Source organism: Chenopodium quinoa, unplaced genomic scaffold (assembly GCF_001683475.1).
Source record: "Chenopodium quinoa cultivar QQ74 unplaced genomic scaffold, ASM168347v1, whole genome shotgun sequence".
Taxonomy (NCBI): domain Eukaryota; kingdom Viridiplantae; phylum Streptophyta; class Magnoliopsida; order Caryophyllales; family Amaranthaceae; genus Chenopodium; species Chenopodium quinoa.
In genome coordinates this window covers 5,042,381-5,057,829 of record NW_018744626.1, presented here as the reverse complement: position 1 = coordinate 5,057,829, position 15,449 = coordinate 5,042,381, and the positions used below count along the sequence as shown (strand labels likewise).

The 15,449-nt window shown below is 32.9% G+C and overlaps 2 protein-coding genes across 2 annotated transcripts; both read right to left on the bottom strand.

Moving 5' to 3' along the window:
* Positions 1-2,301: 2,301 nt before the first annotated feature.
* Positions 2,302-7,637, bottom strand: LOC110700812. The gene is made up of 8 exons (XM_021878401.1): positions 7,360-7,637; positions 7,186-7,269; positions 5,653-5,802; positions 5,307-5,462; positions 5,147-5,206; positions 4,793-4,930; positions 2,979-3,344; positions 2,302-2,895 (listed from the first exon to the last, which is right to left on the bottom strand). Exons 1-8 carry the CDS (start codon positions 7,459-7,461, stop codon positions 2,890-2,892), a joined length of 1,062 nt encoding a protein of 353 aa, XP_021734093.1. The 5' UTR covers positions 7,462-7,637; the 3' UTR covers positions 2,302-2,889.
* A 3,644-nt stretch (positions 7,638-11,281) lies between these two features.
* LOC110700649 (zinc finger BED domain-containing protein RICESLEEPER 2-like) lies at positions 11,282-14,973 on the bottom strand. The gene is made up of 4 exons (XM_021878219.1): positions 14,739-14,973; positions 11,902-14,166; positions 11,725-11,822; positions 11,282-11,635 (listed from the first exon to the last, which is right to left on the bottom strand). The coding sequence occupies exons 2-3, from the start codon at positions 14,159-14,161 to the stop codon at positions 11,725-11,727; spliced, it is 2,358 nt and encodes a 785-aa protein (XP_021733911.1). The 5' UTR covers positions 14,162-14,166; positions 14,739-14,973; the 3' UTR covers positions 11,282-11,635.
* Between the last annotated feature and the right edge of the window lie 476 nt (positions 14,974-15,449).

The following is a 15,449-nucleotide window of genomic DNA, read 5'->3' as shown; positions in this document are numbered from 1 at the left end:
AAGGAGTACATATTTCGATTGCACAAGTTGAAGATTATTGAGCAAAGTAGGGCAAATCGGAGATTTTTAAAATTTTTATTTATGTTTCATTTGCTTCAATTGAGCAAAGTACTATCGGTACTTAGCTCACTTGGGGGGCAAATCAGAGATTTTTTAAATATTATGTGCTTCATTTGGTATATTGCAAATTTTCAAGTTCGAATAATACATCAAGATTTCATTTACATACAAATACAAAAGTGAGAACATCGGTTTTACCAACGTCCTCACTTGGGGGGCTAGTTGTACGGGATAATACCGACAGTAGTGTAAATAGGCCGAAAGTTAAATCTTGCCCGTGCCTATTTAGTTGAACTCGAACATCCTTAACGGCTCTCCCCTCGGCCACGTGGAGAGCTGCTTCCGGCCACGTTGGCACCTGCTACGTTTAAGGTCGGTTTGCCACCTAACGTCATAAGGTGGCACCAGCTTGGTTTTTCCCCTATATATACCCAGGCGCATTCTCACAACAAAGGTACAATCTTTTGATCTATCTCTCTCTCTCTTTCTCTCTAAGCACCTTCTCTCTTTTCATTCTTGCTTCTCCAGATTACTGACTTTAGCATCAGAGCGGTTATTCCCGGATAACCCCCCGGGCTAGTTAATCTGTGCTGACTGTGCAGGCAGCGAATTGGACGATAAACCTTTACCAACCCCAGGACATCACGGTATCGGAGCTCATCCGGAACAATTATATCATGAATAAATTCTTCAAAAGGGGATTTTTCCCCCCAACTTTTTAGACCACAAATATTATTATTTTTTTTATATTTTTTAATTCTTTTTATTTTTGCAATCTCATTTAGTAGTCATTTAGAATTAGATAATTCAAGTACCACCCAAAATTAATTTAACCAATGATTTTTGAGATTTTAAAGTAATCAAAAAATAAAATATTAATTTTGATATTAGAAATTTTATCAATATACTAATGAATGAGAAAAAAAAATTACAATCCATTTTATAATAACCATTCAAGTAATAAACAACAAATAAAATCATAAAATTTATTATACAAATCCATAAGATGTTTGATTAAAAACAAAATATGAGCAAACCATGTAGCGCACAGATTTATATCAAGTGCATCCTTTGTTTAAGAATATGTTCAGATAAGGAAAAAAAAAATGAATAAAATAAACCCTTAGTAGTCATCTCTTGATTACGTATGAGGGAATTTGATAGTCGATACCTCGAATTTTACAAATTTTTAGATTGAACCTTTGCTCAACATGATCTTACCAAGTTACCATTAGTATTATTCACTTCGTATTTTATTACTTACTCCATCTCTCTATGTACGGAGTTTTAAAAGAAATAGTATAAAATAATAAAAATAAAGGAAGTGGAGTTGATGAAAGAATAAAGTAGACTTATATGGTACCGTAATTGGGAGGATAGAGAATATGGAAATATTAAAGTATGGTAGTTGGGGTCCACTATGAGAGAAAATTTTAGGGCTTGTTCACTTCAGCTTAATTTCAATTTAGTTTAATTCAGCTCCAATCAGTTCAGTTCAGCTCCAATCAGTTCATTTCAACTGCAATTAATAAGTTTAGTTTAGTTCAGTTCAGCTCCTAATTTTCTTTTCTCATAAAATATTCATTTCAGCTCTATTCATCACAATTCAGTTCAGTTTAATTCAGTTCAGCTCCAATCAATTCAATTCAATTAATGTGAACAGACCCTTAGTACACTCTCCGTTTCGTAATAATCACAACACTTTTGTTTTATGTCCTTTTCATTGTAATTGCAACATTTTCTAATATGGTAATAATCCATTATTATTTTTATTATTTATCTCTCCTACTAACCCCACTTTCACAAGTCTTCTATATTCTATACTAAAGTATTCCCCAAAAATATCCCTAGCACCTCATAAAAAAATTTCATGCCCTAAAACTTTTTTTTTCCAGTAAAAATAATAAGATAATAATTGATAAAAAAAAAAGGAAAGAGATTTTACAGCCTAAATAATAGAACAATAACAATTTGAAATACATAAAATATAAATGTATACAAAATTTAAAAACAAATACAAACTTATAGCAATATATAAATATAATTTTTTCCCCTCTAAATATCCGAGCATTGCTTCTCATAAAAAATTTTCCCGCCCAATTTTATTTTATTTTTTTTTAAAAAATAATAAGATAATTGATAAAAAAAAATAGCCTAAATAAGAACAATAACAATTTGAAATACATAAAATATAAATATAAAAAATTATAAACAAATACAAACTTATAGTAATATATAAATATAATTTTTTCCCCTCTAAATATCCGAGCATTTCTCGGGCAAAGAACTAGTATTTTATTATTTATCTTTTTTACCAATCCTACTTACACTACTTTATTATTATTCTCCCATACTGATTATACTTTTTTTTTTTTTATTAAAGCATACAAACTTATTTACTCTATATCTTTCTTTTTTGATAGAAACTCTATATCTTTCTTAAACTATGAAACTATGTCCACTCCTTATGATTACGACTATTGCGAAATCGACGAAGTAAAATATTGTGAGTTAAAAAAAATGAAACAAGTAATAAAATATGGCCGCAAAATAAAAGTAGAAAAGGTAATAAATACGGAGGCGGAACGTACTTTTAATTAACTTTATTGAATTGATTGATATGTTAACACATAATTCATTAATGTTGTACTAAATATTTGGTGTATTGCTTTTAAAAGCATTAGCAACACCAACTCTACAATCAATAATCATGGTTACATTAATTAATTTAACAACTTTGATGAGAGTAAGAGATAGCTCAATTGGTTAGAGCTTCCTTTCCGGTTGCAGAGGTTCTTGAGACCGATCGATTCTCCATATCCGCCCTGCTTACCTCTAAACAAAATAAAAAAAAAATAGTAATTAAACAACTCTAGATGATTTTACAAAAACTCTAAAAACATGGTAGGCTCTCATACCTCATTAAAACCTCCATACAACATGAGACGACCAAATTCTTCAGTTTTCCAACCAGCATCTTTAACAGTATACGATGCTTCACAATCCCAAACTTTATGAGTGTCTTCGGGATTTAACACATTCGTATAATTCCAGTCGACATAAGAAGCATGCATAATGGATGCTGTATAGAAAGGGTTGTAGAGTGCCTTCTTCCCATTGCCCATCTCAGGTGGTGGAAAACTTTGTTTGGGATTTGAAATTTCACCTCCCCATTCTACTTGGCTAAAATAATCCGGAAAAGAAAATAATTCTTTTGGATAATATCCAATTACTTTTTTTATATCAGTAATTATTGATACCCAATAATGTTTGTCATCTTCATGCTATACATACCCTCACAAAACAATACAAACACAAATGTTAATACCATCAAAAGTATTGATTGTACCCATGCTATAAAAGGATGCTAGTTCAGATAAGTTATGATAAGGTCAGATTTATTAATTCTTAGGGATAATACTATACGGTTCCATAATCTTTTGTTGTATATGTTGGTGTAAATTAATTTTTTTTTAAGGTAAGAAAAAGGAAAGAATTAGGACCCCCTCCTCACGAGGGGCGTTGGTGTAAATTAATTGGAACAACAAAAACATACAATGGATCTAGGCGTGTACGAGGAACACTTTCCTAAAAACGTTATTCGCCCATCGTACTATCAAGGCTATGATGAACACGTTTTTGGGAAACCGATAAAAATAAATTATCGTATTTTCGTGTCCGTGTCAGGTGGCCAAGTGCTAAGTCTTTGATTATAAATATATATAAGCCATTTAGCCTACTTGTCCAAAACATCACTTAGCCCATTTCATAACTCATACCCAATTGTTTACAATATAAACAATACATCACCTTCTTATTCTTTCCATGTGGGATAGCCTCCCACAAATAACATAATTATTGCAAAATATTCCAACAATATATATATTAAAGAATCACGAAGTAATATAAATCTTTAAACCATTTACTCCCATCCATTTTTTTTAATTGGTACAGTTTGACTTTGTTTACTACTCACATAATAATTTTGACTTAATTTTGTTACCACTGAGTTATATATAATGAATGCTATTATATACAAGTGTAAGAGAATTGAGCTCGTGGTTAAATTTCTGACTTAAATGTCATAATTCCCACAATAAGTAAATTAATTCATAATGGACAACAGCAAATGTAATTAGAGAATTTGTAGTTTTCTACTTCTTTTAAATATTTTTAAGAAACTATTTAATACTCCTAATACTCCTTCCGTTTTAATATGCTTTACTTTTATGGATGTTAGTTAATACACTTATAACTTACTATAATGTTTATTTTCACCTTTATTTTTTCTCTATTCCAAATCTAAATGCATTTTTCGGTAATGGTGAAGAGAAGTTTGCCAAAAAAAAAAAAAAAAAAAAAAAGAAAAATAATGGACATTGTATTTTAAACATGTGTAATTTAAAATAAAAAAATTCGCCATTTATTCCCTTAAAATTTTCCCATTTTCTTTTGACACATATTACAATTGACATCTTAACTGTCAATATATATCTCTAAGCTAATTACATTTTTAAAAAAAATATTAAATTTTGATAGTTAAAAGAACTCATCAAAATGAATCAAACAAGACCTTATTTGACTGTGTTTAATTCTCTTATATATTGAAAAAAGGATTCTTCTAATTTGCGAATGCTTGAATTTTAAATAGGAAAAACTTTCATAAACAAAAGGAACAAATAATTATTTTTTATATCATTGTATTAAAGAATAGTCTTGGATCGCCTTGTACCTTGTCAATTGATAAGTGCCAACCATATTGTGTTCCTCCATATTCGGAGTAGTTAGCTGGGGATATGCCCAAAGGCACGTCTTTAGCCACTTGAACAAAGCCTGGACATAGAAGATTTATACATCCTTCTTGTCTAGCCTGTCAAAGTTTTTTTGTCACATAAATTATAAGAATATATACAAAATTCAAAATACTATCTCTGATATGAAACATTCACAACATGATTATGTGCATGTAGGCACATTTATACATAACACACTATTAATGTGTTACGGAGTAAAAGACTTTAGCCACTTAATAGGCCAATGTATCATAATGGTATATGATCCTATTTATTATGATAAGAATGCTTACGAGTGCCACAAAACTTGCATACAAATGTGCTTCATTATCCTGGAATACATCAGGATTTACCTGAAATTGAACATATTGACACCCAAGTAAAATGGTCATACGTATTGTGTAATAATTTGCGACCAATTTTTTAAAATTCTAATTAGAATATGCGTCTTACCATCCATCCGACTTCAATATTATCATTCTGATTTAAAATCTTGATTCGTGTTGAAGACCATTGATTAGGGTACACTATAGGTTTATAATTTTCGAGTTCACCAGCAACTCCCAAAAATTTCCGCTCTTCAGGGTTATTTGTATGAACTAAAGCAACCTACACCAAATACCAATCAATATCAATTACTACCACTATTTGGTGTAATTATCATATTATCTTAAATAGTATGTCAATACATACATAAACACATGTGACACAATTTGAGTTACCTTTCAAGAATAGATATATGGCATACTCTAGTTTCTTTTTATTTAACAAGAATATATCAAACAATATTAAAACTTACACAATGTGTATCAGGAATACCACGCTGAATTTTGAAGACGTTGGAATTTGGATTAGATCTTAAGATGGGAACAGTTTTTAAAGGGCAACCACCATCTTTAAGTTCAATGCCATCACTTTTTTGTTCTTGAAGTTCTTCCAAGTTTTGCAACTGCACAAATGTACAAATTGATCATTGACTTGTATGAAGTATTTCTTTTTGTCTATAGGTGGATACCAAAAAAAATAAAAATAAAAATAAATAAACCACACACAAATTAATTTTGTAGACTACTATGTAGCAATTAAGACTTACATACTTCCTCTGTTTGATTACACTTTGTCATTGTCATTTATAAGTACAATAAAAAATAGTTATGTGAACACTTATTAAACACAAGAAGGAAGTATATGATATTACCTTTGTTTCAATTTATAGCATATTATCTGTACACCTGGGTAATTTACTTATTAATTTTTGCTCATTTAATAAATGAGTAAAAAATATTCTCATTTATTGAATGAGCAAAAATTAATGAGTAAATTACCCGGGTGTACCGAATTCTGCTCATTTATTGAATGATAAAAAATTAATGAGTAAATTACCTGGGTGTATATAACCAATTCTAGTTTCATTGCAACTATTTGACAAGTGAATAAAAATGTCTAATCGTTGCAAATAATGCGTAATAGAGGTAGTATATTTTTTATAATATTAACGTTTTATAATTTTTTACTTATTGATAATTAGGGATATTATCATTAAATATTGTCTTGGCAAACATTATAATAAAGAAATCTATCAACTAAAAAAACAGAGGAAATATATATAAGGAATAATTTGCCAATTACTACCGCAAGTTAATACCACTTTGTAAATTACTACCGCAAATCAAAAAAGTTGTGAATTACTACCGCAAAATTTTTTAAGATGTTGCGATTACTACCAAACCTCCATTAAACCCAACTATGACGTCATTATATCCCTTTAACCCATGTTTGACCATGGTTAAGGGCTTTAACCAGCCCCCCCCCCCCCCTCCCAAAAAAAAAAATGGGTTAGGGATATAATGACGTCATGGTTAAGGGCTTTAACCCATGTTTGACCATGGTTAAGAGCTTTAACCATGGGTTAAAGTGATATAATGACGTCATAGTTGGGTTTAATGGGGGTTTGGTAGTAATCGCCACATCTTAAAAAATTTTGCGGTAGTAATTCACAACTTTTTTAATTTACGGTAGTAATTTACAAAGTGGTATTAACTTGCGGTAGTAATTGACAAATTTTCCATGTATAAGTTAGCACTCCGTATTATTCACAAAGCATGAAACCAAACTCCCTACTAAATTCATTCCTCAATAATTAACGCATTCAAATGTGACACACATATTAATTTAATGCACTACTTTAAAATCATGTTTAAAGTTAGTATTTAACGACACATTTCAAGAAAAAATAGTTTTTGTCCTTTTTGATTACAATATAAAAAGATCTTGGTCAAATTTAGTATGAATATAATGTTAACGTATATATTCATAAAACAAAATAACTTACCTTATATGCATGATTCTTGAGCAATGGATGACTAAACGCCGGTTGTTTGTAAAAATCTACACAATCATACACCCCATGTTTTGTCTATCGAAAGAAAAAGAGTTAAGAACAAATTAATTCCAGTTATATAAAAAGAACTATATTTTGAAATAGATTGAATTCTAGAGTACGAACCTGGATAGTCTTCTTTACTTCTTGTTGGTTAGAGAATGTTGTGCCGCATAATCCAAACAAAATCGCAGAAAAAATCACTAAAAATAATGTTGAAGAAGCCATTATTCCTAACTCCACCACTTACTTTGGTTGTTCTAACTGAGTAACAGTGCTTTATAATAGTAGATTGAGAACTAGGATATCAATTATAATTGTATGTATAAGATCACAAAATTAGTAAAGAAATCAAGAGCATGGTCATTGATTGGCTTAGGAGAAACATTACCAAAAAAATTAGAATTATTGATGTTAAATCACACTAACTAAAATGGTAACATATCATGATATCATTTATTATATGTTGAATGTTGACTACACTATCTTATATCACACATTCACATATTAGCGCTTGATTGGTTGGTCAACCTTAGCATATTTGAATATGTTTAGCAACGTATAAGAATTAGTGAATTTGACATAATATAATTAGGAACAAAGAATAAAGTAGTAAGTTGTTAACAAGTCTTTACCATAACTTGTAAACCGTTAATTGATGAATGAAGGAATACATTAATTAATTAAGCAAACAATAAATTTGCTTGTGTGTTAAGATCACTATATGAAGGGATAATACATTAATTGATTGACCCTAGGGGTTAATTTCACCCATATTGGCTTCTATTTAGCTCTTATAATGATATATAATAAGTAATTTAAAAAGATACACACAAGTAAATATTCAATTTGTTCCAAATTAAATTATACCAAATTGGTTAAATATTATTATAATTTCTAATATATTCCTTAAAAAAAATAAAAAATAAAAAAAAATAAAAATAAAAAAGTCTAAAATATTATTCTTTCACAAATTGTATGATTATGCCTGAATACTTGAATATGTCATTTGGTTATTTTGTGGCTTTCTACTAAAGCTCACCATGGTCCATCTAAGCTGAACTGCGAAAACATTAGGCCCGTTTCAGCCCGAGGGACCAGTCAGGTCAGCTCGTACTTCCTTCGTCTCCGAAACTTTGACTTTTTGAGTTGATTTCGGGATTATTAAGAAACTTAAATAAAAACAAATAAAAGCATATTGGAAAGATAAATTTACATGGGGTTTGTAAAAAAGTAGAGGGATAAAGTATTAAAAATACAAGAAAAAACAAAATTGTATATGGGGAAGCTGATTTTGCACAAATATTGTTGTAAATTAATGAGTATTTTAATGCAAATGAGTCGATCATTTTGAGACTAAAATTAGGCTAAAAGGGTCGAAGTTTTGAGGATGGAGGGAAAACTATCCATAGGGAATACAGGGTTCAATTAAAAGTAACACCTCTATCTTGTTATCGAATGACCCTAAGGTTTTACGTTACTCATTAGATCAGTTTTGTTCATTAAAAAAAACTGACATGGACAAACCTAGGGGTGCTAATCAAGTTGTGCAACTCGTGAACTACTCGGACTCAACTCGGTCAAAACTCGGCTCGAGTTGGCTCAACTCAAATTCGACTCGACTCGAGATGTTAACGAGCACGAGTTGAGCATGCTCTAACTCGACTCAATAAGCGCGTGAGCAAATCGATAATATATTTTATTAATATAGAATTCACAAACAAAGCTATTTATATTATCCAAAAAAGAAAGAGTATATCTTTAATAATAAATAAAACAATTATTGCTATATAAAGTGAACAAAAACAATAAAAACCTATCATTTTAGAAGGGCTAAAGATTTAACGAGTAGATCGTGAGCAACTCGACTCGACTTGAAACTTTAACGAGCACGAGTCGAACAAAAATTATTGACTCAAAACTTTAACAAATACGAGTTAAGCACATGAAAAAAAATTTCGAGTTGAGTCGAGCACTCCTTAGCTTGTGATCGACTCACTCGATTAACACTCCTAGATAAACCTAATGCTAAGCGTATCTAGAAACAACTAAGAATTTGTAATGAAATGACTGTGCAGTGTGCTCACATCTCTACACATCCTAAATTAGTTAAGCACTTCCAATGTCACACGACAATTGGTGAGATCTAGGAAAGAGTGAAAGACGGTATAATTTCTATCCCCCCTAATTAGTTAAGAACAGGAACAAATTGTTAACAAAAGATGCACGACTATAAATTGAAGTGGCTGTTAACAATCTCAATTCTTAAACACAGTAGTACTATAGCAACAAACAAGGCCACGAATTTGGTACCATTAAACTAGATTGTCAACAAAGTTTACAGGCAGCAACATTCCTTGTAAAATTGTATTGCCGCGCTATCTATCACTTTCAGCTGCCATATCAGGTCAGGGTAGGATACATAAAGCATCATGGTAGGCAGTACAGAACCAAAGAATAACGCAGATTGTAATGTATGAACATGGAGTTTTGATAGGATTTGAAACAAGGATCCCGTATATGTGAAAATTTCAAGAGATTATTTGTTCCTTCTTATAAGTTTCAAAGATCCTTGCTAAAAGGATCAGAAGCAAGTAGCATTGGCTATAGGCGGAACCAAAAGTCCTCCAAAGTGAGGTTGGGGGTATCATAAGGGCACGACATTTAGATATTTCAGAAACAGAGATTGTCTGAAACACAAACTGCTAATGAAGCTGTTGAAAAGGCAACGAGGAATGACAAATGGTAGAGCTTCGGACATATCTTGCTCTGTGTTCAGCCCTAAGACGTCAACATGAAAAGGAGGAACAACACACACAAGCAGTTAGTTATCTTCATCAAAAAGCTAGGAATCCAAGAAGATTATGGAAAGCTTTCCTTCCAGAGCCATGTGCAGAAGTGCATGCTTCTACGGCAAAGAGTAAAATGGCTGTGCAAATGTGCCAAAGTTCAAGGGTGGATCCAGAAGAATTCACCAGGTCCACAGTCCACACACATGATACACAAATTACTGTACCTAGTAATGCAACAAATGCTATATCCTGAAAGCTTACTTCTGATATGCGGGTAATCCAAAAAAGGCGAGGAAATCTAGCAGGGAACCATTGCTTCGGGCAGGACTTAATAGCACTGAAGTACTTCAGTAAAGGCACTTAAGCTACAAATTTTCAGGAATAGATCAAACAATTGGGAAATTCACTTGTAAGAAATCACACACATAAAGAACAACTGAATAACAGAAAGCCATTGTAATAGACATCTAGTAGTTACAACGAACCCATTTGTAAGGCGGAAAAGACCTTGCAGTGATTTTGAAACAGAAAATCCTCAGTATTATTAAATCCACTCAATTAGTAAAAAAGAAGCAGTGAACTGTTGGAATAATTACAGACAAGACAATGAGTTCCTTGTGCCATGCCATGCCTACTTGCAGAATCACAATTCATATGTGAGATTTATTCACATTAAGAAAAAAGCCAGATATGCAAAGGAAGAAATGCAACGATTATATAACACAGTTAACACTGGTATAACAAAAGTGTCACTAAGGCTTTGTTCTCTTCGCCTTATTCTTATAACTTATGTTACTCTGTATAATCAAACTAGTTCAACCTATTATAATTTACAAAGATAACGAGTCAGGAAAGCTCAGCCAGTCACCGGAGTTCTTCAAAAGTTTCACAATCATATTCTGTAGGGAAAGAAGAGGCACCCTGTTAGGGTGGGAGAGAGAGGGGAGAGGGGAGGGGGGGGGTGGGGGTGGGGTGGGGGAACTAGAAAAGAACAGTTGTCCATTCAAGCCTGTGACTACATCATGCAGTACAGACAAACTTTAGGTAGCAGTATGGACTTAAAAATTGCAGAAAGTCTCACATAAAAGGTAGTAGGTCAAAAAAGGCACAAAACACATCTTGAACATGCATAACAAACCTAGACAGATGGTAATGTATGTTGGGCATTCAATAACCAACTATATTCATTGGCATTCAGCACTGAATTACTGATGTTTGTGAAAAAAAGATAAAAGGGCAAGAGAAAGATTTTGAAATGCAGTAAGTAAATTATATTATTACCTCAGAACCAGGTGTGTATTATAACCACTGTAGAACAGCATCTAATCATTTCATAGATAACTAATAAAAAAATGCGAATTTCTGACTACAACAAGAGCAAATAGTTTCACAAGCTCAACATTCTAACACCTTGCATAGATAGTAGCAAGAAGAAGAATATACATCACAGAGACAGAGAATAATTGTTCCAGAGTAAAAAGGAAGAGCCTTGCACCTAAAAAATGTGACCGCATACTGCACAAACGGCTACTCAACTACAAGAAGACAGGGAGAAAGAGCAATTCTAGATAAGCAACAATGATCCTTGATCATCACGACTACCTCAAAACCTGAAGAGAAGCAAAACACATATATGTAAGCACACACAGATAGGTAAATTCTGTTAAGTGTATACAGAGAAAGGAGATAACGCAAGCACCTAAAAAGAATCAGTAAGTACACTATCATCATCATCATCATCATATTCAGCATCTTCACTGGACCCACTAGGATCCTCAGCCGTAACAGTTTGGTCATCTGCATAAAACATTTCAAAGGAAAGTTAACTTCACAGCTTGCGTTCATAATTCAAAATAATTAAAAAAGAAATACTTACCGGTATTATCTTCTGCACTTAGCCAATCTTGAAGACATAATAAAGCTTGAAGTGTCTCAGGCATAACGGAACTTTGAACAGAAGACAAGGTTTTACTCCCATAGCTAAATGCCTCCTTGGCATTAACAGTGAAAACAGGTATAGATAGAATGTCACGTGCCATCAACGAGAGATTGGGATACCTCATTGAGCTTCTTCTCCAGAACTCCAGAACATCTAAGTCAGAATTTAATTCATAACTTGGCTCTTCCAAGTAAAGATCCAACTCAGACTTGTTCCCATGAGATCTTGATGTAGAGCTCAGAAACTGATCATAGTCTCCAAACATGTCTCCCTCGTCATCTCCACCAACAAAGTTTGTATTCATGCTAGAAGACCCCACAGCTGTAGAGGAAAAATGCATAGATCGTTGCTTATACTCAGCAAACAAACAGTAGAGAGTGCTTACAACTTTACTAACACGGTCCTCAAAATTTGCCGGGCCAAAAAGTTTCATATAGCAGTATTCCACAAATTTTACCTTGTACCGTGGATCTAAGATTGCAGCACAAGATAAAATCAAGCTATTCTCGCACCAGAAGTCATCGAATTTAGCTTGCATAGCTTGAACAGCATGAGCTAAGAATAGATTTGGACCTTTTACTATATCCATCATACGGCAATGAACCCTCAACATCCCCTTTATAAATAAATTTGCTGTAGGACCATTGGTGCCTGAAAACAAGCGAGTTACATCATAAAGAACCCTTAGGAATTTGTGAATAATGCTCAACTTTTGCCACTCTTCTTTAGAAAGAGCCAAGTTGCTTAGCTCTTGCTTTGAGTCCAAAAGATGCTTGAAGATACTCTTATAATAAAGGGTGCGGTCAATTAACTTATATGTGGAATTCCATCTTAGCATCACATCAAGGCTCAACCTTTTCCTCGCTTGCAAGTCAAACATCCTCTCAGCAAGATCAAAGAACTTCTTCCTCTGAAGCGGAGATTTGTTGACATATTTAACCAACTCCCGTACCCTATCAATAATATCTTCAACCAACTTTAAGGCAGATTGTGCAAGAAAGTTCAATATATGAGCATAACAATTAACTTGGAAAAAGGAACCACCACTAGCAGGAGAATTCTTCGTAAAAAGACCTCTTTTAATAGAAGAAACTGTTGACTCGTCATAAGAAGCTTCATCCACTGTGATGGTGAAGGTCTTACATTCAATGTTATATTGAGATGATAAACATGCCAATTCATCTGCAATGTAAGTTCCATCATATGGGGGTGCTAAAGCTTTAAAACACAAAACCCTCTTCAGCAACTTCCAATGCTCATCAATGAAATGTGTAGTTACACATATATACTCATCTTTTGTATCTCTTGCTTTCCAATTACCAACTGTCAAACATATGCGGCCTGGAGCCTTTGCTAACATTTCTTTTACGTTGTCCCTTTCCCTCATATACATAGAAAACATTTCTCTTCTTACAATCGCCCGACTGAATGGCTTAAATTGTGGACATGCTTTAGACATCATAGACCTAAACCCTCTCTCTTCCACAAAGCTAAATGGATGAGCACCTTTGATTATGCAGACTGATATATATCTTTGCAGCTCATCCTGATCAACCTGGCTATTTTCTGTGGATTTGCTTCCTTCAGCCAAATTGTCGCCAATTGTGGATAGGCGTTTCAATTTACCAGATGTAGGTTCATCTTTGGGGATCTTATCTAAACTGTTTCCTTCTATTAGCTTCTCATTTGAAAGGAAGTACTGTTCTATGTTACCAGTCAAAGTCACACGCCTTGGACACTTGTCTAAATGACGCTTTAGGTGAGATGTCCCATTTTTGGAAGCTGCTGAAAGAACCATTTTACAGTGCTTGCACTTGGCTTTTGCATCATTCATATTAGGAGATGGAAATAAATCATACTCATGCCAAACCTTTGAGACCCTTTTCCCAAGCTTAACACTAGGTCCACTACCTTCAAACTCGCTGAACCCAAAATCCATTGAGACAGGTTGCACATCAATTGCTGCACGCTTGGCACACCTTTCCACGTGACGCTTTAAATGAGACGTTCCACTCCTAGGGGTAGCACTAAAAACACCATCACAATGTATGCATTTAGCTTTACCTTCGTTCTTGCTTTCAGTAGGTAACTTCTCGAAATGATCCCAGGCCACTGACCTCTTCTTGTTTCTATTACTACTATCAAATTCAACAAGTCCATTCTTTTGATCTACGACTGCTATTATATTTCCATCCATGGCACCTACACCATTAAAATGGGAATACAACACTAAGTACTAGAAACCACACAGCACTACATTTTAGTCTACATATACTGGAAACATGCTTAAATTGAAAACATACAGTAAATATCCGGTATATAGAAAACGCAAAAACTATGCACAAAATAAAACAAAATCGACATAAAATCAGGCAACATTGCAAAAATCAGATAAATCAGGACATTATCTGATACAATTGCTCTAATTTATATACAACTGATCTACAGCGGTGAAAATCTAAATTTTACTCGCAATGGATCAAATCTCGTCTACATCAGTATAATATATGCCTCCGACTACACCCAATTAAAAATCTCACAAAAGTAAATGAATTTGTGATAAACACATATCCAATACAAACCTAATTGCTCTACTACCGATACATGAAGTCAAAAATACTGAATCATACCAATCAAAGCACACCATAATCATGAATTCAGGAAAATTTAAGAAATGGGTATTACTCAAATCTAACAAAAGCATACTAAAAACGAAGATCAAAGCATCTGATACAAATTGCTGGAAAAAAAATTAGGGTTTTAGAGCATCTTACCTTCAGTAGCCTAAGAGAGAGAAACTAGCGGTGCAAGATGCAAGAATTAATCCCCTAGAACTTGAATTTTTCTGGGAATTGAAGGTTTTTGCGATTAAACCAAGCAAATTTCGAAACTTTTGGTGGGAATTGATGAAATTTCGATTTGGAGGGAAAGGGGTTTTTTTTTTGGAGAGTGCAGTGGACATTTGGAGTTGCAAAATTGGGGATTTTGTGCATTTTACAGTACTATATTCTCATTTTTTAATAACTTTTTTTTTTTTTTTTTTTTTTTACAAGTAACAAAATATTTGGGTAAAGCAAGTTTGTGAATGTAAACTAGACTTGCTTGTCAAATAAAATTTAGGATTGATTAGATAGTCATGAGAAAGTTTCAAAGCCTTTGGTTAGGTGCATCCGTGCATATATACGCCTTTTGAGTCTATAGTCCCTTCGTCTAAAATTAATTGTTTACTTATTGGCTTATCCGTCGTTATCTTTTCATTAATTATATGACAATATTAATTGAATTTGTATAATTATCAACTGATCTTGTTATACCATCTTTTTATATAAATGAAAATATATATATTTGAAATTCAATCATAAACTATTATACTTTTACGAAACTTTATAAATTACTACTATAATGTAAGGTGAATATTAGTTAGGGATCAATCAAGAAACACTGCAAAGGGGAAAAAAAAGGCTGGGGCATTAAACTTTGAAAAC

Excerpts from the sequence above, each read along its gene's own strand:
- LOC110700812 (XM_021878401.1), bottom strand. The coding sequence starts at position 7,461 with ATGGCTTCTTCAACATTATTTTTAGTGATTTTTTCTGCGATTTTGTTT. Across the intron at positions 5,803-7,185 it reads TCAAGAATCATGCATATAAG|TTGCAAAACTTGGAAGAACT; the intron begins GTAAGTTATTTT and ends ACATTTGTGCAG. Across the intron at positions 5,463-5,652 it reads GTATTCCTGATACACATTGT|GTTGCTTTAGTTCATACAAA; the intron begins GTAAGTTTTAAT and ends TATTTGGTGTAG.
- LOC110700649 (XM_021878219.1), bottom strand. The coding sequence starts at position 14,161 with ATGGATGGAAATATAATAGCAGTCGTAGATCAAAAGAATGGACTTGTT. Across the intron at positions 11,823-11,901 it reads AAGTGCAGAAGATAATACCG|ATGACCAAACTGTTACGGCT; the intron begins GTAAGTATTTCT and ends TGTTTTATGCAG.